This window comes from Tigriopus californicus, chromosome 2, assembly GCF_007210705.1.
Source record: "Tigriopus californicus strain San Diego chromosome 2, Tcal_SD_v2.1, whole genome shotgun sequence".
NCBI classification, from domain to species: domain Eukaryota; kingdom Metazoa; phylum Arthropoda; class Copepoda; order Harpacticoida; family Harpacticidae; genus Tigriopus; species Tigriopus californicus.
The window spans coordinates 13,107,552-13,132,982 of record NC_081441.1 but is presented as its reverse complement, the minus strand read 5'-3'; the positions used below and the strand labels follow the sequence as shown (position 1 = coordinate 13,132,982).

Sequence of the window (25,431 nt, the reverse complement as noted above, 5' to 3'; positions counted from 1 at the left end):
CCCTCTTTGAGAGAATAATTTATCAGCGGAGTACTAGCTTGTTCATTTTGTGCCCGGCATGGCAAATATTCCTAGAGACCTGCCGTCTGTGTCTTGCGGGGGAATTTCGTAGATTCAATTATTAAGGGTACATTCTCGACTCGAGGATTCCGTTCCACTTTCCAGTTGTTGGCCATTTTTTGCTCTTTTTCCTCGACACTTCTGACCTCTGAGCTTGATTTTCGAGCGGTAAGCCTGTTTCCTCTCCGTGACGTCACTCGCTGAGAGGCTCCAATTCAAATCCCTGAAAGACACCGTTCGTCGTTTTGGCTGCCAGTAAACCCAGATCCCGAGGAATCATCAACGACCGACGACCAACGACGACCAACGACTCATTGCTGGGATTGGATTGAGCTGAGAGCCTCATCATGGCGGAAGACGATCCTTGGGTGGGTCTCTTGTCCGCCATCCGGGACGAGCGACCTCCCTTGGAGTTTTGCGCCCGTTTACTGGGCTTGGATACACCCGTCCTTCGTTTAGAATGGGCGGAACACGTTTGGCCTCGACTCCAAGTAAGATGATTGAGGATTCGTGAAGCATCCGTTCATTAGATAGAGGCAACACCTCATTGACAATTTGGGTAACGGGGTCATGAGTGTCCGGCTCAAATGGGACGGAAATAAGCTCGACACAATGTGTGCATTCATTGAAAGCCATGAAAGTTTCACGCTAATGTGCCTTTCTTACATTGGAATCCTGCTGGGCCCAAAAGGGGCTAAATTTGAACACATTACAAATCGTTCTAATGAACGGTGTGAACTCACTCTTCAACATTTGTGATGTTAATTGGCTCTGACAAGTGATGACCAAAGTCCCAGATAAACCCTATTGTCGAGGATTAGCCACATTTGCCAAATCCTTGGCTGATGGATCAGATATTATTGAAATAAAAAAAAATAGATAGGAGTTATATATCGCTCATTTAGAAGTGTGCCAAAAAGCAAATCTCTGGTTGTAGCTCTAATCCTGAAAACTGCATTCAACTTTGAAAAGGCTTTGGATTGTAATACACTTCACGAGCAAAGAAATGAGTATTGAATTGAATTAGAGACAATCAGACGAAGCAAATAATTATGATTAATTGTTCTTTGGCAGACAATTTGGCTATCCGGCTTGCGCTCGTTGGACATGGACCACGCCCCACCTAGAACGGATGAGGAGATGGTTTTGTTCCAGTTGGTGTGCTTGTATTCGGCCGTGGTCAAACGTCAATGCAGTCTTACGTATTCGGCCTTATTACGCCTACCCGAGGCGGATCAAAATAGACTCACCGATCTCTTCAGGCAAGAATTTTCCTTTCCCATCGTTTTATAACACAATTCGGGTCTAAAATCAAAATTGATTTGGGACGCATAAGATAGTTATCTCCAACATGAATGTGATATGCTTGGGTGTGGCATGGTTAATAATCTTCATTCCAGGGAAGAAAAAAAAGGTTCATTGTTTTTGATAATGCTCAAAAAATATTTCTTTTCAAAGATTTATGGTGAAGTTTGGTTGGCAAATTTCAGTAATATAAGCACTCATTTTTTTTATCTTTCAACCAAAACAAAAATGTCCTGTTTTCAAGTCCTCCAAGTTTTTATTTTTTTAATTTGAATCATCTAAAGAGATAAAAATCAAAATTAAGAACTTTGATCAATGGGCCTGTTTTCAAACATCAAATTTGTCACAGATTCTTGTTGGAAGAAGGCGAGGCGCTCAACCGACGCTCCTTAGTCGAGTACCTGAGCGTCCATGGTCGCCCATCCATTTCTGGTCCGGATCCTCCTTCCACGCCCACCACACGCCATGCCCTCCGCGAACGTTCGGGATTTCGATCCTCTCGTACGCGCACCCGCTCCTCCCCGGGCGTGTACGCCAGCTCACCCGGAGGTCGTTCCTCAGGTTCCGTGTCCTCGATACACGATTCCGAGGACGCTCCTGCTCCTTCTTCGCCCTTGAAACGCTTCATGCAATCGCCCGTGACACAACAAGTGTCCAAGTATCAAGAAATCGCTCATCAACAAACCCGCTTAACTCTGGCCACCAAAGTCGAGTTAGATCAAGAGCGTTCAGAGAATGCCATGCTCAAGGAGGACCTCATCTCGGCTCGACGAGAATTGGAGAACCTCAAGGGATCGCTTCAGGCTTCTCGGAGTGAAGTGTACAACCTCAAGCAGATCGACGAGAGCCAGGAGCTCGAAGATGTGATATGCAAGTTGAAGGACGAACTTCGGCGTAAATCGTGCCAGCACGATTGTCAATCCTTGACCGACCAATTGTACGATGCCCAGAGCCGTTGTCAATCCTTGGAGGGCTCGTTGGATGGAATAAAGCGAAAGATGGCCGAGATGGCTCAGAAAAACGCCTCCTTTGAGACGCAAGTGGTTAATCTAGAGATCGAGGCCAAAATGAAGGTAGCAGAAAATGAGCGATTGAAGGAGTCGCTGGAAGAGCTTGAGAAACTGGTCAAGGACCTGAGTGATACGAAGAAGAACGACAGTGGAAATGGCTCCTTGATGAGTCCGCTATCTCGACGAGCTCAGAGAAGGTCTATGTCCTTCTCAAGTCCCGAGAATCCGGATCAATCCGGTGAAGTACTCGCTGATATCCTAGTCCCGGATTTGGAGGAGAAACTCGCCCAATCTGAACGTCGAAACGTGGAACTGTCTCTGAAGTTGACATCGATCCAGACCAAATTAGTTGAGCAAGACCAGATACGCATGGCCTTGAAGAACGCCTTAACAACTAAGGATAAGGACTTGAAGACTCTGGAGGCAGAGAAGTTTGAAATTCAGGGGAAATACGAACATAAGATGGTGCAATTCGAAAAGAAGATGATGGAAGTGCAAGAAGAACGTCAAGAGTTGAATAACGAATTCAAGATCAAGATCGACTCCCTGGAATCTGAGGTGAACCATGTCAAGTCCACCAATGCTGAGCTTGAGAATGATCTTTGTCAATTAAGCAAGTCGAAAGATGACTTGATGCAAGAATATGAAGAATTCCGAACCTCACAAGACAAACAAATTCAGGATTTGAATCAGGATCGTGAGAGAATTGTTCAAGATTTGAGGAGGGCTCAAGCCCAAAATGAGTCGATCCAGGAAGAAATCCTCATCAAGTCCAAAGAATCCGAGAAAATCCATCTTGACTTCCAAACTCAGTTGAATCAATTATCAAACACCAACCAAGCAATGAAGGAGAAGAATCGAGAACTAACCCGAGATATTTTGGAAAAAGATTCGAAAATCCAAAAGTTGGAGCACGCTGTTGTGGATCAAACCCAGGAATTGAACGCACTTCAGCAAACCAACAATATTCAGGAGAAGGAAATGGAATCTCTCCAAACCCGGTTCCAAGAAATCATTGCGGAAAGGGAATCAATCAAGCATGAAATGACCTTAGCTCAAAAGAAGATTGTGGATTTATCGTTAGAGATGGCGGATAAAGAGATGAAATGCGAGGAGTTGGAAAAGAAGAGCCAGAAACTGGACGCGATTCAAACCAAAAATGAAGATTTGTTGAAGGAAATATCGGAGATCCGTCAGCAACGTGAATCACAAGTTGAGGAATTCCTACAAAGAATTCAAACCCTGGAGCAAGATAATCACGATGTCCAATCGAAATCGGATCTTCGAATGCAAGAGATTCAAGCAGAAAAGGAAGGTTTATTGAAAGACATGACTGAGATCCGTCACCAGCATGAGTCACAAATTGAGGAATTCCGACAAAAAATCCAGACTCTGGAACAAGATAGTCGGGATGTCCAATCGAGGTTGGACCTTCAAATTCAAGAGATTCTGGAGCAAAAAGACGTGTTATCGGAACAATTCCGCAATCTTCAAACTGAGAAGAATAATGAGACCAAGACTCTCGAAGAGAAACTCCATTTCTTGGAGACAGAAAATCGCGAACAAAAACAGAAGATTGAAATTGATTCCCAAGACTTGGCCAAACTTGGAGTCGAAAAGGATGCCCTTATGAAACAAATGTCAGAGACTTCAAGAAACAAGGACCTGGAATCAAAGCAACTTCTCGAGACCATCCAGTCTTTAGAGGCTCAAAAACGAGAAATCAAGACCGAATTGCAGACATGTTCTCAAGATTTGGACCACCTTCGTGAGCAAAAAACGGCTATTGAGCAAGACTTGGTCAATCTTCGAGAACGAAACGAGTCCGAGATTCAAGATCTGAAGACTGCCATTCAATCCATGCGAAGTGAAAAACAAGACATTCAAGACAAGCTGGAGGTTCAACGGGAAGCCTTCAACCATATTCAAGAAGAGAATACGGTCCTGGTGAATCGAATCGAGGAGACTGAGAAAGCAAAGGAATCTGAATCATCTGCATTCAAAACTCAAATCCAAGCTCTGGAAGCTTTGAATCAAGAAAATGAGAACATTTGCAAGAGAGTGAAGAAAGAATTGGAACAAGTCAAAACCGAGAAAGAAGAGCTGTTGGACGGGATCGCCGAAATCCGGGATGGAAAAGAGACCAAGTTCCAAGAGTTGTTGGAAAAGATCCAAAGTTTGGAGAAGACCAATCTTGAAGCTCAAGAAAAAGTAGATTCGGGAGAGCACGAATTGAGGAAGATTCAAGCCGAGAACGTAGATTTGACGAGTCAGATGAGCTTGATCCAAAGACAAAATGAATCTGAATTGAAGGACCTCCAAGTCAAGATTGAAGCTTTAGAGCACAGAAAAGATGAAGTAGAGGCAAATGCAAACTTCAATAAGGAAGAGCTCCTGAACACGATCACAGAATCTCAACAAGAAGCCAAGAATCTGGTGATTAAAATCAAGTCTCTCGAACTTGACAATCAGAAGATCCATTCTGATTTTGTCGCCCAAGGTCAATTGCTCCAGGAGCTCGAAATCAAGCACCAAGAGCTTTTGAAAGATCACACCGATTTGTTACAGAAAATCCAGACTCTAGAAAAAGCTCTGTCCGACTCCACCCAGTCAAACACTTATCTCGCCCAAATCCAGTCCCAATATGACGAATCCAAATCTCAGGTTGAATTCCTCCAGAAAATGAATGCTGATTTGAAACAAGATCTCAACCAAAGACAATCACAAGAATCCAAGAAGTCTCTTGAAGTCCAAACCCTGTCTGAGAAGTTGACTGAACTATCCAAAAGCGTCTCTGATAAGGATCAAGATATCATGGCATTGAATGCAGCTTTAGCATCTGAGAAGAAGCAATTCCAAGAGCTGCAAGAACAGCTAACTCAGACTGAACTTGATCTTGAAGAAACGCGTCAAAAGGTGAACGACGTGGCCTTGGAGAATCGAGAATCCAATGAGGATCACACGATGGAAATTCAAGAGATCCACGCTAAATATAAGGAAGAAATCCAAGCTTTAGAACAACAACACAAGGAAGCATTGAATACCAAGGTTCTTGAGATTGAAAACGAACGAACCAAGATGACTTTAGTCAACGAGAAGTTGGAAACTCTTCTGGAGAGCCAAGACAAATTACAAACCGAGCTAAGGTCGAGAATAAAGAGCGAGCACCTCAAAACTACTGCCGAGGATAACAGTGTCAAGATTCAAGAACTGGAAAGCCAATTAAGCAAAGCCCGAGAAGATTTCAAGAAGATAGAGGAAAGAAACGCAACCATGAAGACCAAATATCAGAACAAACTCAAAGAAGCATCCGAGGAAATTAACAAGAAGTACACGGAGAAACTTGACGAGTTCCAGAAGAAATTCAGAGCCGAGAACGCCAAACTCAAAGAGGAAAGAAACGAGGCCAAGGCTCGAGTTGAGGAAACCCTAAAGCAATATCATGAAGAGAAAGAGAAATTGCCGAGTGAAAACGCCTTGAAAGAGCTCCAAAAGAAGTACGAAACGTGCAAGAAGCTCTTAGTGGTGCGTCAAAACGAGAATGACACTTTGAAGAAGAAACTGAAATCTGCACCTCAGTTGCAAAGTTTGGCTCCTGCTGAGCCACCGGAGCCAAACTTGAGGCGTAACACCATCGCTCCACAAACTCTCAAGCCCAAAGATTTGCCCAAAATTGAAGTGTCCAAATTTGGAGGGTCGTCGGAAAGTGTTTTCAAGTGTCCCACAAACACGCCCGGACGTTGCAAGCCCGGACGAACCCAATCCGAAGTCGCGATGGGACGCCGTCCCCCGGCGGGATATGGATCCATGGTTCTCATGGATGACGAAGCAGGCGAGATGTTTTCAAGTTCGTATTTAATGGATGCCAAATCTGGACGATGTGAGCTCAATTCCACTGGTGGACGAATTAGTGAGCTCTCCAGGCGAAACAGCATGTACCCAGCTCATCTGCAATCGAGTTATCCTGCCGAGACCCAGTTCTATGCTGCCAAGCAATTTAGAGACGATGACCTACGTTCAGGTCGGCTCAGCGATGTACACAATTTGGTTGAGAAGACCTCACAAATGCGTGTGGACTCGCCTGCTGCTAATACCCGCAGTCGTTCCCGTATCACGGGCAATCCGGAAAGCGATATAAATTCGCCCAATCCTTTACCGTTGAGCATCGGAGGCAGAAAACGACGATCTGAGGCCCATCAAAATCCTCCCGACAATCCGTTTGCATCCAGATCCAGTGTCCAGAGGAGCAGTTCCAGGAGCTCAAATTCGAGTATGGTGTCCAATGATTCGTCTTTGATTGGCGTGTCAGCTTTGAAGAAGCCCAAAATGGCCCTGGCCACGAGTTACTCCAAACCTGGCCCGCCCACACCTGCCCTCAAAGGCAAGAGGGGCCTTCACACCAGTTTCGGGTCCCACGACGGCACCTTGAACCGCTCCAATCGGTCCATTGCCCCGCAGGTAATGAAATAGATACTGAGGAGTGAATAATTCGGCTGGAAGGAAAGGAATTCGGTTCAAAATCCACTTATGTCGTCATGTGTATTCAAAATCTAGGCTAATGGTGTTCTGAAGGGCGTCATGCTAGCTCTTAGTTTTCTAGCATCGGAGCTTTGGAAGACGTTCTCCACCTAATAATGGTGCTAGTTTTTTCAGTGCCTTCTTCGATTTCACGACGATTGCTTTTGGAATGACATGGGACGCTTCTAAAAGGATGAACAGGTCTTGTTCCATTCGTATGGCATATTGTACCTCACACTTGGGCCAAACAATCTCTAATCCTTTGTCCTCTAACCATGTGCATGAACAGAAATTAATAATAAGGTCTAAACATGCCAGTGAACTTCTGTGACAACATTCTATTTTCAGGACAAAACCCATGATAAGACCCCTCTTTTGGACACCACCAACACTTCTGAGTCGTCAATCAATCGTTCCAGCTTACGCTCCAGGATCATTGGCACCCCCGGTTCGCTGAAGAAGGTCATGGCCAGAGCTTTCTCAACGAATCGGAAGAAATACAATGTGAAACGTCCACCCTCTACAAATGGAGTGAATGGTCCGCAAGAGAACGAGGAAACCGTTCAAAGTGATCACGTCTGATTTGTGTGTTCCTCATTATTCTCCATTGTATGTACAGCCCTTCGATATTCTGTCCCAATTTTGTTCAATTCTCGACATTCAATTTGAGTGCTTGTAACGCAGGTACTCGCACTTTACCTACCATATCACCTTCATAATAACAAATACCATATATATATTCTGAAAGTTTGGGTTTGTTTACGAATATTTTTATTGTGTCGAGTTCAAGAATTTTCTACCTAGGGAGCGTATCTGGGTTCTGCTAAGCAAATCCGTACCAAATACACTAGATTGAAACCGATCGTGTATTTTTTGAAGTGGCAGAATAGTCTTGAAATTGAAATTGGTTGCTAGTGTCTTAAAAGTTTCATATTCCGTAGTTCAAATTATTCGGCTAAGAACCATAAAGGAAATGCAGTTCGCGCCATTACCAAAATCTTGGAGTTACAACACCTGCAGTCACGAGTGTGAAAAGACAACACCCACCAAATGTATTGATTTATTGTGTTACCTTGCAGAATTCTAGAAGTGAAGGGAAAACAAAGAGCTAACGTCATTCTATGGAACAAAATTATGTACATAGACAAGATGCCTATTAGGCATGTGAACAACAGGGAATTCCAGGAATAATGCGAGAATTGTTAGGCTTTGTCACGACCGTCCTATGGCCTACCTAATAATTATCTGTCACATTAAAACCTTCTACATTTTCATTCCAAATGTTTTGTTACATTAAAAGGTGCTACTTTTTCATTCAAAATGTTGTTATATTAAAAGGTGCTACTTTTTCATTCTAAATGTTTTATTCCTCGTTGGAAAACTGCGGCCATGTACTTTGCGATCTTTTAAAACATTCAGATCGAACTATCCTTAATTCGCTTCGAATTACCTAGTTGTCAGGAAGACGGAGGGAGAAAATCAGACATCGGATCCTAATGAAATTTACATCTTTAATTTCTAGTCATGAAATTTTGAGGCCCATACTGTTAAGGGCTAAAAAAAAGTCAAGGAAAATTACAAAATTCATATGAAGCCAATGCACTTTTTCTTCAAAATTCGCATTTGCTTCATAATACAACCGCTAAATGTTAATTTATTTCTTTTTGCAGAACTAGAGCAGTTTATTTTTTGAATGAAAAATAGTTTTCAGTGAAGGTATGAAAGATATCTAATGCGGTACGTTGCTAAAGGCATCCATGAGCTTTGTCCCAACCCAGGTTTTAGGGTTCATTGTAGCGACCATAGAGGCTTAGCGTGCGTTTTGAGAGCACCTCCAAACCCTCGACGGTTGATTTCTGTCCGGAATAAAAATATTCAATGGCATTTACATATCTTCCTTATTCTCTCGTAGGATTAGGCTCTTGGGGGCAAGACAATGAAATGTTTTGATTTTAAAAGTCTCTCTCTGTTAATTGGGCAAATATACAATACAACTATTGAAAAATACAGATATATTGAGGAACGATTGAAGTTACGTAAAGGTAGGCATAACCAGAGTTAATGATATAGCATAATGATAAAAATGAATTATATGAATGGATGCTATGGAGTCTTCAGAAATAAACCCTCAACCAATCATTTGCCAACTCCTTGCCTAAGGTGATTTTCATTGGATTAGGTTTGTTGGAGATGACATTTAATGAGGTCCAGAAGTTGAGACCGTCCAATATTTGGATGGGCCTTAAGGCCTTCAAGAGTTTAATATCTGTGTTTCACGATGGTTGTTTGCCAACCAAAATGATAGATTGAGTCTTTGTTTCATCAATGGGACACTTCACGTTGATCAAGTTTTCATGAGTTACTTTCTTGCTAACACTAGGCACAAAACATGCACGAAATCATCAGATTGAGAAGTGCTACTTTCTTACAAAACTTTAACTTTGGTCAAGAACTCGACCTAGAGTCAGCAAATTCTATGTACTCTGCATTGCTATAAAGCAAAAGCAATTTTTAATTTATGCCAAGACTTATTTAGAATGACGATTTCTCTAAAATGGGATGGGCCACAAGATTACTTTTTTCACTTTTTACTCTAAGATAATTACCTCTACAAGAAAATAAGGAAGGCATGTAAATGCCATTGATTTCTTTTATTTAGGGCAGAAATTACGCGTGCCTTGCGTATCTAAGCTAGTTCGAACAAAGAAATCCTGTGAAAAAACAAACCAAAAAAAAAAAAAAAGATACAAATTTAGCCATATTCAGCACAGACCATCCTCGGCATTTAAAATTAACATGTTGCCTTGCATTTACTTGGAAAAATCAAAACATTACCTTCGACGAAGAGAGGGCTAAATACTTTTGAACTACCATGGGTTTGAAAAGTATCAAAAACACGGGCCACGTGGTGTCGTCCGTAAAATGTCACCCTGAGTCACTCAATCTCCAGTGGATCAAAACAAAGCAACATTGAAAGAACCCCTAGCACATGTGAGAACTTCTCACTAGGCTAGATCAGAAGCAATAAATAAGCAGATTGAAATCGTTACCCCAAAAATGGGTAAAAAGAGGAACAAGGAAGCGGCCAAGAATCCGGTACTTAGGCAACCGAACCAAGAGGAGGCAGGTCAGAAAGTGAGTCCAAAACCAAAGAAGACCAAGAAGAAGAAGGCGAAGAAAGATCCGATGGATATCACTCAAGAGCAACTGAAAAAAGCCGTTTTAGACTTAGGCGGGGATGAGAAAGACATGGATCTTATGGAAGAAGTCCCATCCATTGAAGAGGAAGTGCTCGAGGACGAGACCGAAAAAGCCCCGGAGGATTTCTCCCTGACAGCTCGTAAAGAATTAGAGGCATTCATCAAGAACCTGGGCTTGGACAAGAAGTTTCAAAATGTGGCCGACGTTGAAGTCGACCAGGATGAGGCTGAAGAAATCGGCGAACCTGATGATGATGAGGATTGGGCGGATGAATCCGATTCCGAACCCGAGGACCAGACCCAAGTTCAAGTGGAAGAAGTGTCCTCCACCACCACCAACTTACCCGAAGAACCCACCAAAGCTCCCAAGACTGAGAAAGCCGGTCCTGAATTCCATTTCTTGAAGGATAAACCCGAGCGATCCCACTGTGTGGTGAAATCCGAGGACAAATGGTTCAACATATTCGATATCGCCGAAGACGATCTGGCCCACGTATCGCCCACACCGGATTATTGGATGCCCAAACTGGAAAAGTTTGCAGGATCGTTACTAGAACTAGAGGTGCAGAATCACAAGGCCATGAAAGCCAAAGGAGCCAAGCGATCCGAGGCCAACTGGCTCCAAACCGTGCTTAAATCTGGCGCACTAGGTGACAAGATCTCAGCCTTCAGTGTGATGCTTCAAGAAAATCCAGTCCACAGCCTCACGGCCTTGACCAATCTCATTGAGATGGTAAGTCTGAAAAGTCGAAGGCCATGTATGATGGCCATGGAAGCGCTGACGGAATTGCTCACCAATCATCTCTTGCCTTCGGATCGGAAGCTTAAGGCCTTTCGCGAGCAGCCTTTTGGGCTCTTGCCCAAATTGTCAGGAGGAAATAAGGACACTCGTGATCGCTACTTGATCGTGTGGTGGTTCGAGCATCAGTTGAAAGTGACCTACGCTCAGTTTCTCAAGGCCCTGGACGATGTGTCCAAGGACACAATTGAGAAGACCAAGATCCAAGCCATGAATACTGTCCTTGAGCTGTTGAAATCCACACCCGAGTGTGAAGATGAGTTGTTAACAAAACTGATCAATAAATTGGGCGATCCAGTTCGGAGTATTGCGGCCAAGGCCATGCATCTCCTGGGAAAGCTCCTAATTGCTCACCCTTTGATGAAGGGAATTGTGGTCAAGGAGGTGGAACGAATCCTTTACCGACCCAATGTGAGTCCCAAGGCCCAGTATTATGGGATCTGTTTCCTCAGTCAAGTTCTCTTGGAAGAGGATGAACTGGATCTGGCCAACAAGTTGATTCAGATCTACTTTGGTTTCTTCAAATCGAGCGTGAAGAAGGGAGAGATTGATACGAAGCTCATGTCGGCTTTGCTGACTGGAGTGAACCGGGCTTTTCCGTACGCCAAATTGGATTCCAACCTGTTGGAGGATCAAATTCAGATCATGTTTCGAGTGGTCAAACTCTCTTCATTCAATACGAGTATCCAGGCTTTGATGCTTTTGTATCAGATCATGGATCATGGAGAGTCTTGTACGGATCGTTTCTACACCACTCTATACAAGAAGGTGCAAGATCCGGGATTTGAAATGTCCTCAAAGCAAACTATGTTTCTTAATTTGTTGTACAAGGCCATGAAGAATGATGCATCGTCCAACCGAATTCGAGCGTTCGTGAAGAGGTTGCTCCAAATGTGCCAGTACTTTTCGCCTCATCTGGTCTGTGGATGCCTTTTCCTCGTCTCCGAAGTTGTTCGTGATCGCAAGGACATCCATCTTCATCAAAGATCCCATGGAATGGCGGAAAATGCAATGGACAAGTTTGAGGAGGAGGACGACGAAGAGGAGCACTACGACGACGTCAAGGACGAGGATGAAGAAGAACAAGAACAAGGAAGTGACGAAGAAGAAGATGAGAAGCCCGAGGTGAAGCCATTATCCCATTCCACTTCTTGGGTGCATTTGAAGAACATGAAAGGCCAGATGATTCATCGGAAGAACATGGGCTACGATCCTAACCATCGTAACCCCATGTATTGTGGGGCAGAGCATAGCGTCATGTGGGAGTTGGAGCTCTTGACCCAACACTTTCATCCTTCCGTGGCTCTCTTCGCCCAAAAGATCTTGGACCAAATTCAGATCAAGTACTCGGGAGATCCTTTACAAGATTTCACGCTTATGAGGTTTCTGGACCGGTTCGTGTTCCGAAATCCCAAGAAAGAACCTTTGAAGGGGAAACCCAGCACTATATTGGCCAAAAGGGGGCAGTACATGGCCCAAGGTGTCCGATCCATCGCTCCGGATAGTAAGGATTACGTTCAACGAGACGAGGCAACAATCCCAGAGGACGAGAAATTCTTGTACAAATTCTTCCGCGAAAAGGCCTCCAAGAAGACCGACGCAGAAGACAGCGATGCCTCAAGTGTCACCTCTGAAGACTTCAACAAGTTCATGGACGACATGTCTGGCAATATGGATGGTGTAGACGAAGATTTGCAGGACTTGAAGGCACTCGAGGACGACGATGAAGATGGTGACGAGCGTGAAGACAACGACTCCGACGAAGAACCCAAGCTGGATGGAGAGAATAGCGAGGACGATGCTAACTTTGAAGCTCTGGAGGATATGGATGATGACGGAGAAGACTCGGATGACGAATTTGATGAAGAGGGCTTTGGCGGAGAAGACGAATCTGGCGGCAGTGGCAGCGAGGATCTAGATAATCCCCAGAAAACAGACAAGCTCAATCGCATGAGAAAAAAGTTCAGCATGGCCAAGAGTGGCGGAGACTTGTCGAGCCTGCTCGCTTCAGCCGAAGAGTTTGCGGATATGATCGACGAAAACCAGGATGACATGGATCTGGGCGGATCCGAAGCCATGTCCACCGTCAAAGACCGTGCCGGAGTGAAACAATTGAAGTGGGAGAAGAACCGCAATCAGAAGGGCGTCAAAAACAACTGGTCGAAGAAATCAAAATCTGGCGCCAAAAGTTTCAACAACAAATCGGCAGCAGGCGGCAAGACGAAATTCAGCGCGAAATCGAAAAAAAAGAGGAAATGAGTTTGGAAGGGTCGTCCCCTCATCACGCTTCGATTGATACAAATCATTAAACCCTCAAATCTTGAAAAAGCTCAAAGGAATAACGTTCGTTTAATTCAAAAGTATGTATTTGTTGAGTGAGTAAGTACAATCTTAGTAGAGTACGTAGTAGTTATGTGACAAAAAATGTTGGTGAGAAAATTAGTGATGTGACTAGGCAAGTTGGGCTTGGTTTTTACCTATCCTCTGACGGGTTTGACATTGGTGTGGTTCCTTTTGTTCTTCCGTTTGAGTTTCTTCTTGTTCCCCTTGGATCCAATTTTTGGCATTGAGTCTTTGTTCTGTTGTGGCGGGAGTTCAATTTGATTATCTGCTGATCGTGCCAGTTCGTCAGCATGGCACTTGAGTTCAAGATCTTCATTCAACTTATGAGCTTGCAACAGGTCTGTGATCTCGTAGAGCCTGGAGCCAAGGGCATCGACCGATTGTTTGTAGCTGCTCTGCAAGCCCTCATACTGGGCCTTGAGGTGTTCCAATTCCGTTTCCACTTCAATGGTGTAAAGCTTTAATGACGAGATCTCCCGTTGAACCTCCTCGTTGGTGGCTTGATATTTATCATCCATCTGGGACCTGGCTTTTGAAAGCAAATCCTGGAGCTCCACCTCCCTGAATTCTAGGTCGGTAATCAACCTTTTGGCTTCATTCAGCTCTTTGGTAGATTTGCTGAGCTGTTCCTTCACCGTGTGCAGTTCTTCCGCCTTCTCATCAAACAGGTCGATATATCGTTGTTTAACCTTGTCCAGTTCTTGATCCCGGTTCTCATCCAACTCCTCCAATCTCAGACTGAGCTCGTTTTGCATGGAATCGATTTGTGATTCATACAGGGTGGTTTGCTCTGCGATTTGTTGCTCCAATTGGCGACACTCCGATTGGGCCACCAACTTTTCTCTTTCTATGCTCGACATGGCTTCCTCCAGACTGAAAGCCTTGATTTCGGACAGGCTGACCTGCTCATTGAGTCCAGTGTTTTGGCTGAGAACGTCTTGTAACTTTTGCTCAACCACTCGTTTCCCTTCTCGTAAAGCGGCAAGGATCTCGTCAGAGTTGGTTTGAATCAGTCTTAGGTTTTCGGCCTCTTTCTCCAGATTAGTCGTGAATTCCTTTGAGGCATCTAGTTCGTGTTCGATATTGGCCAATTGTCGCATGACATTGATTTTTTCCATCTCCACCCGCTTAAAGCGTTCGAGGAAGAACTCTCTTTCTTTGTCTTTGGCCTCCAGTTCGACCTTTAAGGTCTGGTTAGTTTCCTTCAGGGTTTCAATGCACTCGTTGTCCAGTCGGATCTGCTTCCTCAGAGATCCGACCTCGACTTCCATGCTGTCTCTATCTTTGAGTAGGAGCTCATTTTCGCTTTCAAATGCTCTGGACATGTTCCTCAAAGCTTGGACTTTTTCCTCCGGATTGGCTTGTGGCCGGTTTTTGGACGCCAGGGATCGTTTCAGTTCCTCATAGTCCTTGGACACTTGCTCCATAACTTGGCTCAGCACTTCATTCTCTTCACGGGCAGCTTTGACGAGATCAGCCAATCGGATTTTTTCCCGATCCATGTCCAAGACTTCACCTTGAAGTCTGGCACTGATCCCGCGGATCTCTTCCAAAGCTTGATCATTCCGCTCTTTTTGCTCTTTCTGATCCTGAAGCTGGTTTTTGAGGGCTTGATTTTCATTCTTCAGATCTTGATTCTCACCCTTCAACCTGGTGAGATCACTCTCAACTTCTAAGGTGTGCTTGTGCCGTCCATTTTGGTTCAGAATGCAACCATTCTGGTCATGACTCAGTTCTTTGGTTATCTTGGCCATGGCTTTCAAAGCGTGCTCTAGTTCCAGCCTCAACACTTGGGTGGCATCTTCCATACTGAAAGTGACTTCTCGGTTGTGTTCAGTGAAGTATGGAAGTAGGGCGGTCAGGGTGCGGGCATGCTTCGAACTTCTTTCTTGCCTCTAGTTCGGTTATGCAACGCCTCACACGGCGATGAATCATCCTCAGGTAGGCACTCTCACCTCGCCGAGTATCTTTTTTTTTATGTGCGAGCCATTTAAAGACGTATAAGTGTGCAAGAAGCGTTTGAACTTCCGTCTGTTAGTCGACAATATTACTCTCAAGGGTTATTATCCTATGGAACGCGTAACGAAGTGGGATTTGCAAAGCAGCTGCTCCATGGCTTTCTCTTTTGCTCCTGGATCCGGTGGTTCAATGGAGAGTATTATTACCCACCAGTTCCGTCATTTTTTAACAACCTCTGCCAGATTTATGAATTTGTCTTTGCCACAAAAAGAGAGCGCAGGTTTTCCCACTTTTCCTTTTGCTTAGGCAAGTTGTTTTTTCTGTTTGAGATGAGTCAAGCTTAGGATGTGAACTATCAACGAATTATACGGCTAAAAATGTCCGTTCGCAAAGGAGTAGTTGATAACAAGAATCACTTTGCTTTACACGGCGGTTATAAATTCTGATGTGAGTATAATGCCCAAATATCAAAATTTGCAATCGCAAATTCTTTGTTATAAAGCTCAAGGAACGGTATTTTGGAGATCAATAAAAAAACCGTCGTTAATAAGGCAAACTAGCGAACACATCACCTACAGTACATTAAAAAGTATTCCTTTCCAAAACTTAGCCGATCAATACTAATAAAAGTTTGGAGTTCCGTTTTACACCAAGACCTAACTGTGTTTCCCAACCCCATGATTGGCATTCTCGATGAGACCAAAATGAATATCAATGGTTTTGATTTCTTTGAAAGCTTTAAATAACCAAGCCAGTAAGAAAAGTTATGCTACATGCGAAATTTGTTATCCCTTATTCCTAAACATCCAAGGCAACACTAGCTAATCCTATAATTAAAGTTTAATGTGGAGACGTCTTACCACCTAATTTCTAAATCGTTATTTTATGCAATAGATTTGTTTCACTTACTGGACACTAATCCATTAAGCGTTAACAGAATTTGTCTTGTCAAGCTTCAAGATCATCGTCAATTAATCAACTCTCGATTGACATGTGTGAGATTGCATTTATGAATGAATTATTGCGTGTGAGTCTTATTACAACCTATTGGCAGCATTTGAAATAAATTTCATACAAGTAAAGCATTTTTATTTGCTTTTCAGGAGTGAAAAGAAATTATTTCATGAGCCTACACGACCATGTTGTGGCCATAATTGCTGCAAATTACTACTTTTGAAGTCTATCGAAACAAATGTTCAATAGACGTTGCTGATAAACTAAGAGTACCTTTGATGTATATTACTTATGTCTTTGAAAATGTGTTCTCATTATACTTTGAAGCTTATTAACTTACTGATCCAGGCTACTATCCAAAATGTTTTTTTTTTCTTCAAAAGTTGTTCGTTTTTTTTTGTAGCAATAAAAATCGTTACTAGAAGTCCTGGCATTTGAAGAAAATTTTAATCTGTGGTGTGAGTACAAACGTGCTCAGCTAACAACCGTCAGGAATGGAAACCAATTTGGGGTCAAGGCTGAGTGCAAGAGTGTCAGGATTGGGGTCACCCAGGTGGAATATTAAACTTCCTGATTTAACAGAACAATGACCTGGAAATCAGAAGGAAGACGGCAGTTTCATTTTCAGATCCGTTTTAACATTTGATCAAGGCAATTCATAACTCGAGATGCTTTCTTGTTTTCGGTCAAAAATCAAGTGTTTCCACCTGAGCTTGATTAACTTAAAGTGCTTTTTAACTGAATATATAGCCATTTGTGCATTTCCCTTAATTGGCTCGTGTAACAATCACCTCAATTCATATCTTCCCTTCGAAAGAATCAATAGATATTGGTCTAAATATTTTTCTCAATATGCTTCAACAGCAAGCACCCCAATATTTATCTCCATCACGTCCATGGATGGGAAATATTGTAGTTACTCTCGAAATATCCTATCCTACTCTCGCAAGGTTCTCACTCATTGCTTTTTCTACAAATCGAATGACGAGAAAAATGAATAATGTATTTCCATGAATAGATATCACATGAGTTTGCGCTGAAGCAAGCTGTAGTTTATGCGTATGCATACATGCAGACACTCACTGTAAAATCAGTGCGTAGTTCTTGGACGGAGTTTCACAGATGATGCTTCGAGTTACTTCTAGAAACGAAATATTCTCAATCTTAACTGCTGTTGCCCCTGAGCTAAACAGTCTCACCTGGTGAATGACTAACCACAATATTGTATCTTCACAAAGGGTAAGAATTTTCATGTCAACCTGGAGGACAGAAATAAAGGTGAAATTACATATGGTCTGCTCTTCAATTATGCAGGGTAGCCCGTGAGAAACGGACCGAAGAACGATTGAATTAAGACTTGGTTTTTGGCTCAAAATAAGTCTTAGAGTACACAGGATTTTTCTGAAACCTATCATGTGTATGCTTATACAATTATCTTAATCATGTTTTATTTTCGTTGACATGACCACGAGTCGCAATAAAAACTCATCATTATTATTTTAGACTGCTTCAGGGTTAAAATGGGGAGAAAAAAGGGCTTGGCCAATGGCTAAAAAAGACAAAAAAGTTGCAACAAATTTGCGTTGGAGCCAAAAATTGAAAATATAAAACCAACAATGATTTTTTTCAGGTCTTATCAAGGCAGAAGTTTTCCACTTAAACCCGTGTTGCTGTTTTTACCTTAATTGGTTTCTGTCGTGCCCCAGTAGCCAGTACTTGCATCTATAGTCAACACGATTATCAATTTCAACAAGTTAAACTTGGGTAGCAAAAGTTACAGTCCAAAGGTATTACTTCCCACCGAATTAGTAAAAATTCGCTTGTGGTTAATTTAGCCTTTGAGAAATAAAGAACATAAACCTCCTAGTAAATTTAATGTTTTTGGTCATGTTCTGTCTCCGCACGGACACATCAACCTGATTAAAAGCAATTTCAAAAGCTTTGCTTTGGTAAATGATGTATGAGAAAAAAAGTTTCGATGAGCAGATCAGACATTGCATCAAAATTGTGCATCAGAAACGAATAAAAACCTCTCCAGAATAAGTTCATGTGATATCAAGAATATCAGAGCAAAAATTGCCTAAGAAGTCGGACTCTGAACATGTGTCACATACTGTTTTATTATCATTTCATATGACGCATTTTATGAGAAGGTGGATGTTATTTTTTGTAAATCGTTTTCACTTAAACCCGAGTCGTTTTTCGCTTTCTCCACCAATTGTGTTATATTCGATTTCTCTTGTTCCGAGAGAAACATGACCAGAGCTGTAATTCTGGGCACTTGTGATAACCCCAACAAATGATTTCCTACTCCAATTTGGACCTGCATCAACGCCTCCAGAATTTCCGTGAACACTTGAGGTTCCAAAGATTGCTTGAAAATGAGAGGATAGTCTTTTGCACTCAATAACTGGAGGTAGAGACTTTTTCTTTCCCTAGAATGGCGTCTCCAATGAGAGTAGAATTGCACGGAGGACTTGGGTTTGATCAGTTCCACGGGCTTGAGCTCGACCTTCACTTCAACGGGAATAGGTTTTGGTTTGGGACCTTGGGCGGGTTTCTGGGGAATGATGAGGGCTGACTTGGGTTCCTCCTGGAACTTGAATTTGGGTTTTGAACCCGTGCTCAACAAATCTGCGGAAACGGTCTCGATTTTCTTGGATGACACCGGAGTGAGGAAGGAGGATTGAGTCTCCTTCTGTTTGACTGAGATATCTTGCAACAAGTTGGAGTCTTGACTGGCTTGGACGTCATAATCCGACTCATCCTGCACGTCGTTGAGTTTAAGGGACTTTAATACCGACTCATGGGACGTATCTTGATCCAATCGAGTTGGCTTGGGTTTGGCAAGTAGATCTTGGTGGATATTTACACTTTTGGGCGGCAGAGCTTCTCTTTTATTTCGAGTAACTTTGCCAGTGTTGTTCAGTTTCATCAAGGCTTGCTCAAGGTCGCTTTTGGCCTGTCTATTCTTCGGTTCAAATTCGACAACCTTCTGGAAGTCCTCCACAGCTTCGGACACTCGATTCAAGCTCATTCTGGCCGTGCCACGCCTCATGAACGCCTTGACATAGGTGGGATCTAGCGCCACCGCCAACGTGCAATCATCCTCCGCGTCTTGGAAGCGTTGGATCTTGAGATAAGCCATGGCTCGATTGGCAATGATCATCGGATTGGTCGGATGGGCTTGAATCCCACGGGAGTAGCATTCAATGGCCAGATCGAATTGGCCTTTCTTGAAATACTCGTTACCTTTCTCCTTTTCCATGATGGCCTTTTGATGCATTTGCTCGGACGAGAGCTGATTCTCGTTTTCGGCGGACTTTTTCTTGTCGCCGATCTCCGCGATTCCGCCCGGATTGCCTCGTTTGAGGGCTCTCAATTGCTCATCTTTGCGTTTCATTTCCTCTTCCCAATGATTCAAATCGCGCATATAGGCCTGCAGATCTTCAGCGTTGTTCTTGAATTGATCTGTGAGGGCTCGCATCTCTTCCGGACTGGCCATGATTCATCCACTCACCTATAACAAGACTATTTGTATCTTTACCGATTCTCAAGTATGAATATAATGTGATATTATTCAGTGTATTGTCCGAATAATAAGCTGACATTGGTGCCACCAAATCCAAAGGAATTCTTCAAGGTGAGTCGCAGGGGTTGATACCTATTTCGATCCGATTCATCCACATTCTCACCCGTCACAATTCGGGCTTGGGTTTGGATCTCTGGGTCCAAATGGTCGACATTAATAATTCGCGGAATGACTCCGGTTTGAAGGCTCTTAAGGGCCAAAATCGACTCGGCACTTCCGGCAGCCCCGAGCAGATGTCCCAGATTAGCTTTATGGGCCGACACATAGGGTTGGCTATCTGATTCGCCCAAAAGTGTCTGAACGGCTCGCATTTCGGCCACATCTCCCAAAGGGGTGGAGGTGGCATGGGCATTAATGTGCCACAGATTATGGATTTGATCGGCTCCGACCGCATGAAAAGCGCCACGCATGGCCAACACCGCCCCTTCACCATTGGCCAGACCGGCTGTGATATGATGGGCGTCGCCCGACAAGCCATAGCCCAAAACTTCCCCATAAATTTGGGCTCTACGCTCTAAGGCGTGTTGGAGTTCTTCCAAGACCAAAATTCCCGCACCCTCACCAATGACAAACCCGTCCCGATTCCGATCAAAAGGGCGAGAGGCCCGCTCTGGCCGGTCGTTGAATCGAGTACTCAAGGCCCGAGCCCGGGCAAATCCGGCCATGGCCAACGGGTCCACACACGCCTCCGTGCCCCCGCACACCATGACGTCGGCCGTATCAGCCTGAATGAATCGATAGGCGTCGCCAATGGCGTGTGAACCCGTAGCACACGCGGTTGACACGGCGTGATTCGGACCTTGGAAACCGTAGGCAATACTAATATGACCGGGCGCCAGATTGGGCAAAATCCGCGGTACGAAATGCGGTCCAACTTTCTTATACTGCCCGGCCTGGAGCGCGGCATAATTGTGGGCGATATATTCCAAGTCGACCATGGCCATGCCCACCGCCACGCCTATGCGCGCTAAACGAGCGGGGTCTTGGACCTTCGTCAATTGAGCATCTTGCAGGGCTTCTTGCGCCGCCATCAAGCTGAACTTCATAGCGTGGGACATCATGCGCCGTTCGTGAGACGGAAAATCCCGCTCTATGTCGAATTCAAAGGTCTGAGGACCTCGGGGCACCATGGCCGCCACCTGAGACGGCAGACTGGCCCAAATCTCGGGACTCATGGCACTGGCCGCCACTAAGGCGGATGGGCCTAGATTTTGAAGGCCGGATTGTCCGGCTAGCAAGCGTTGCCATGTGGGTGGGACACCCACGGCTAAGGGCGAGACGAGGCCCAATCCGGTCACCACGACCCGCCTGGCCAGGGGCATGGTAGATGGTAGCGGACTTAGCTAGTAACTCACCTCTGACGCCCAGAGGACCATGCAAGTATGTATCAAATAGGTAAAGGACGTTGGAACAGCGACCCCCAACATCAAAAACAAATTTTTCCTCAGGAACTTTCCAGTGTCTCGAGATAGCGGTCGGAAAAAGCGCAAAAAAGCAAAATGTTGCGTAACATAGCATAACTGGAGATGGGAATGGTATAAAAAAGCTGCTATACTCATTCTAGAGTCTTACCTCAGGTACGATTTCCTAACCGAATGGGCCCAAATATGGGGCGCCAGAGTTTCAAGTTACAGTTTTTTTGTTGAACACCCAAAATGCATAGAATACTTCGATATTTTATTCATCACAAACATCACCCAAGAGTGAGACAGGCATCCAGTTCTTCCAGAAAATAATCCACCTTGGCCTCTAGCACATCTATGGACATCCGAAAAAGATCGTCCGGGGTAATGGCACCCACACTTTCTATGGTGAAAATGAAATGGTCCCGCACCTTGTCCATGGTCACGGTATCTTTGAGATCGTCATGCCGAAACACGTTCCTCGAGCACGCATCGTACCGCGCATTCTTGACTACGGCCTTCTTATTCCCACCCTTGAGCTCGATCACACCGGGGGAAAAACACTTCTGCAGTCGCTCCGCAGCCTCACCACTCACCTCTTGGTTCAGCTTGATCTCGGGTAGTAGTCGATAGTAAGCCGTGGCCACGGGTGAGAACTTGGCATGATCGCGCCCAAGGCCTTTGTAAGCGTACAATTTGATGTCCATCTCGTGGCCAGGTCTCATTTTGGACAAGAGGATATCTTTCTCTACGGGACCGGGATCGGCACTGAGCCAATCGCTCTGATCGCCTTTGGGAATCCATTTGATGATGTCCGATTCAACTTTGTGATTTTGGTAGAGCGCGTCCTTATTGTCGGACGTCTCGGGCGCACCCGTGATTCGCGAGCACTTGACCTTGATTTCAAATTCCAAGGTATCCTTGTCCGTACCAAAATCGTCCGTGTCCTGTCCCTTCCAAGCGAACAATCTGGGGTCAGCTTTAAGTGGGACAAGACCCAAGCGATGGGCCAGCACCTCGTCTTGAATGATGGAAGTATTCGTGTGCATGTAGACCTTTTCAATTGCCATGGATGGAATCTCCGAGATTAGAATTCGCCTGAAGGCGTTAGCCAGACTTGGATCCACTCCGATCAAATCGAATTCCATATCCATGCCCTCTTTCTTCACGATTCGTATCTTGAGGGTCCTCTCAAAGTCTTTGGTGGTCCATCCTTGGCCTTCGACTGTGCCTGGAAAAGCGGCTGAGGAAGTGTTGGCGATCTCGAACTGCTTCAGGGAGATCTTGGCAAAGTCGTCCTCCATGTTTCCTATGTGAAAAAGAAGCAAAACTCCGGGATTTAGATTGCAACAAAGCATTCATTAAAAAAAAAGAGCAATATTGAAGTATTTTATTTTCGTTCAATCGCACGCCATTTGATCTTCCGTCGACTTGGATTTAACAATGCTCTTGGGCGGGTTTTTCTTTAACTGAAGCACCTCGGAGCCTTCATCCTCCATCAGGTCCTCGCCCGTGGAAGGTTTCGCTACATGTGGATCATAGTTCCACTTCGGAAAAACTCGCTTAAACAGGTTGAGCAAGACCGTGTCTTGTTGGCTAATAGGCTTATCGAAGATGCATTTCATATGCCCATGCGTGCCCAGGGGTTCCTTGATATGACCCCGTCGTCCATATTTGGTCCTCAACTCAATGGGCTTGAACCATGCGATGTCCTCGCGATTGAAGAACATGAACCTAATCACGGCGCTCCTTTTCTGCACTTTGAATGGCGCGCCCGACAAAACAGCTCGCTTAATAACCAGTCGATTAGGATCACATGAGAGCAACGAACCGGTTCCAACTAAATCATGACGGCCATTGGCCAGCTCTTGATACACCACCACATTGGCGGGCGGGAAAACGATTGGTGCGAAAACTGTCATGACGACAGTGGCGTTTTCCCGCCAAAACCGTTCGTATTTGTGTTTACTCCCGTTGGTGTGTTGACTGAAGATTGGACAGGCGGCAAAACGGCGGAAACCACAATGAAAGATCAGGCGTTCCTTGGAGCGGATCGGATCTTGGTGACCCAGGGAGTGTCGTTTGACCACGAAGTTCAACACGGACATCTTGTTCTCATGTGGAAGCATGCTGTAAACCACGAGGGGTTGAGAGGCGTTTTCGTTGGCTAGGATTTCTAAGGCCATGTGTTGAGGGAAATCCTTGATGTAGATCGACACATACCAGCCGGGCTCGGCGCCGTCCACTTCTTCATTGAGCACGCGTTTTTTCGTGCGGTTGAAATTCTCAAATTGGAAGATGCGGGCATAGTCTGGAGTAAGATTTTCGTTGTAGTCCCAGGGTGAGGTGCGGAAACTCTTGAGGCCTCGGTATTTCTGGAAACGCTGGCGAGCCGTCTGGTCTGTAGGCGTGTCCACTTCATCGGGGAACATTTCTTCCATTCGAGCTTCTTTCATCTTGTTTAAAAGTTGCTTCTCCTCGGCAAAGTTGACGTGCTTCTCATCGTAGTTTTCGTCCATATTGGCCTCGGAGGTGATGGTCATGGTCTCGTATTCGTCTTCGTTTTCCGGTTCATCCTCATCGTCGTCTTGCAGTTCGCGCTCAATCATCTCTTCATCCGAATCCTCCTCTTCGTCATCCTCCTCGGACTCATTCTCCTCACCCGCCGCACGAGCTTGATCCATGATCCAAGCTGCTTGATATTCAGAGGTGCCTTTCGGCACACGGACCACGGTCTTAGGGCCGGGTCCATCGGTTAACAAGGTCTGTTGGGCCAAAGCCTCCTCTTCGGGTGAGAGATATTGTTCGCCATCAAACATGTCGGGCTCATTTTCCATCTCGAGCGATTCTTGGGCGGTCGGATTGGGCGTGGCAATCACGTTGCCCACACTGGATCCCATATCAATGTCGGCGTGGTGGGCACCGGTTCGGCGATGCAAGTCCAAGGGAAACTCATCTCGTGCCGATTCAATCTGTTGAATCTGGTACGAGCCCAGGCCAGGAAGATGGACTAAACGATCGGCCGACAAGGTCTGACTTCGGACGAAACCGGTGACCTTGAGCGTGCCCAGGGCGCTCTCACCCAGAAATTCGACTTTTTCGGCTACCAAATGGGCGCGTCTTTGGCGCAGGCTATTGGTGCGCCGCTTCTGCGAGCCCAAATGCCGCAGAAACAAGAGAGCCTCGGCTTCGGTCTGACATGTGAAGATCTTGTCAATAGCGAAGCGTTGATTCAACGCCTTGAGCAGGGTCTTCTTGGCTGCGTTTTGGCGCTTGATGGGCCAATCGGCCATGTCGGTCAAGACAAAGCCGGGCGGGGTGGGCAAGCCTTGGGCTAAAACAGCGGCCAAAATCGTCTCCAAGGCCGGAGCCAACCCGCCGGATTCCAGCTCGAGGGCCGAGCATAAAAACACGATGGAATCGCAGACCTTGGCCGAATCCAGCACGCTGAGGAGATCCTGGGTAGGGGGTTGAACAAAGGCGAAACGTTGCTTAAAGCGCGGACAGGCTAAATGTAAGGCCCGGGGCGTGCGACGAAGCAACATATCCGGGTCGCACGCGCCCAACAAGGCTTCCAGGTGCGGAATCAAATCCGGCGATTGGACCTGACAGTCCAGCCAAGCCGTCAAAATGGGCGGGGCGTCGGCCGCGCCCAAGGCACGTTTTTGAGCCCACACTTGGGCCTTCTTTTTGTTGCGCAATTGCGTCATCTGATACTTCCGGTCTTTCCGCTTTTGAACCCATCGGTGGCCTTGACCGGACCGTCCTGTGGCTACTTTGACGCCCACCCGCCCCTTGTTGGCTAGATCGACCGCCCCTTTGGAGCGATGCTGTCCCGTTTTGTGGGATTTATTGGACTGCTTCAAAGGTCCGGCTCGATGAGCCCCGCCCATGGGAGGTGGCATCGTCATAGAGAATTAAGTCACGCCTGCACACGTCGGATCCGGTAATGTTAAGCCGCTGGCTTGTTTCTCTTGGATACGGTGTTCAAGGACTGAATGATCGGGTCCCAGACATGAATGGGTCTGCTTGGCCTCAGCGTGAAAAGAACGACATGTGCTTTTGTTGACGTAATTTAGGGTGACCGCATGGTCTTTCACTCAAAAAAGTGAAAATATTGGCTAATATGAACAGCGGGGTTGATCAACCCCCTCATAATGCCTCCCGATAGCAATATGGCAATCAAAATGCCACCATTTCAATTGTGGACCACGTATGAATCGTATTCAGGGCAATCAAAATATCGCTGGGGGCAGGTCGCCGTCGAGGGTTGACATCAAATTTCTGG

General features: G+C 45.2%; 6 protein-coding genes across 6 annotated transcripts; 1 reads left to right on the top strand and 5 right to left on the bottom strand.

The window, feature by feature from the left end:
• Positions 1 to 267: 267 nt before the first annotated feature.
• LOC131893346 (nuclear mitotic apparatus protein 1-like) lies at positions 268 to 13,301 on the top strand. The gene is made up of 5 exons (XM_059243344.1): positions 268 to 551; positions 1,135 to 1,322; positions 1,715 to 6,833; positions 7,242 to 7,469; positions 9,903 to 13,301. The coding sequence occupies exons 1-5, from the start codon at positions 408 to 410 to the stop codon at positions 13,149 to 13,151; spliced, it is 8,928 nt and encodes a 2,975-aa protein (XP_059099327.1). The 5' UTR covers positions 268 to 407; the 3' UTR covers positions 13,152 to 13,301.
• A 68-nt stretch (positions 13,302 to 13,369) lies between these two features.
• On the bottom strand, positions 13,370 to 15,043 carry LOC131893345 (CAP-Gly domain-containing linker protein 1-like). The gene has a single exon (XM_059243343.1). It carries the CDS (start codon positions 15,041 to 15,043, stop codon positions 13,370 to 13,372), a length of 1,674 nt encoding a protein of 557 aa, XP_059099326.1.
• A 3,207-nt stretch (positions 15,044 to 18,250) lies between these two features.
• LOC131892827 (RNA polymerase II-associated protein 3-like) lies at positions 18,251 to 21,245 on the bottom strand. Its single transcript, XM_059242681.1, has 2 exons — positions 21,096 to 21,245; positions 18,251 to 19,668 (listed from the first exon to the last, which is right to left on the bottom strand). The coding sequence occupies exon 2, from the start codon at positions 19,651 to 19,653 to the stop codon at positions 18,292 to 18,294; it is 1,362 nt and encodes a 453-aa protein (XP_059098664.1). The 5' UTR covers positions 19,654 to 19,668; positions 21,096 to 21,245; the 3' UTR covers positions 18,251 to 18,291.
• LOC131892828 (uncharacterized) lies at positions 19,669 to 21,089 on the bottom strand. The gene has a single exon (XM_059242682.1). The coding sequence runs from the start codon at positions 21,060 to 21,062 to the stop codon at positions 19,725 to 19,727; it is 1,338 nt and encodes a 445-aa protein (XP_059098665.1). The 5' UTR covers positions 21,063 to 21,089; the 3' UTR covers positions 19,669 to 19,724.
• Positions 21,246 to 21,396: 151 nt separating the features above from the next.
• Positions 21,397 to 22,501, bottom strand: LOC131892829 (DNA-directed RNA polymerases I and III subunit RPAC1-like). Its single transcript, XM_059242684.1, has one exon. It carries the CDS (start codon positions 22,499 to 22,501, stop codon positions 21,434 to 21,436), a length of 1,068 nt encoding a protein of 355 aa, XP_059098667.1. The 3' UTR covers positions 21,397 to 21,433.
• A 3-nt stretch (positions 22,502 to 22,504) lies between these two features.
• On the bottom strand, positions 22,505 to 25,199 carry LOC131892826 (pre-rRNA-processing protein TSR1 homolog). The gene has a single exon (XM_059242680.1). It carries the CDS (start codon positions 25,052 to 25,054, stop codon positions 22,544 to 22,546), a length of 2,511 nt encoding a protein of 836 aa, XP_059098663.1. The 5' UTR covers positions 25,055 to 25,199; the 3' UTR covers positions 22,505 to 22,543.
• Between the last annotated feature and the right edge of the window lie 232 nt (positions 25,200 to 25,431).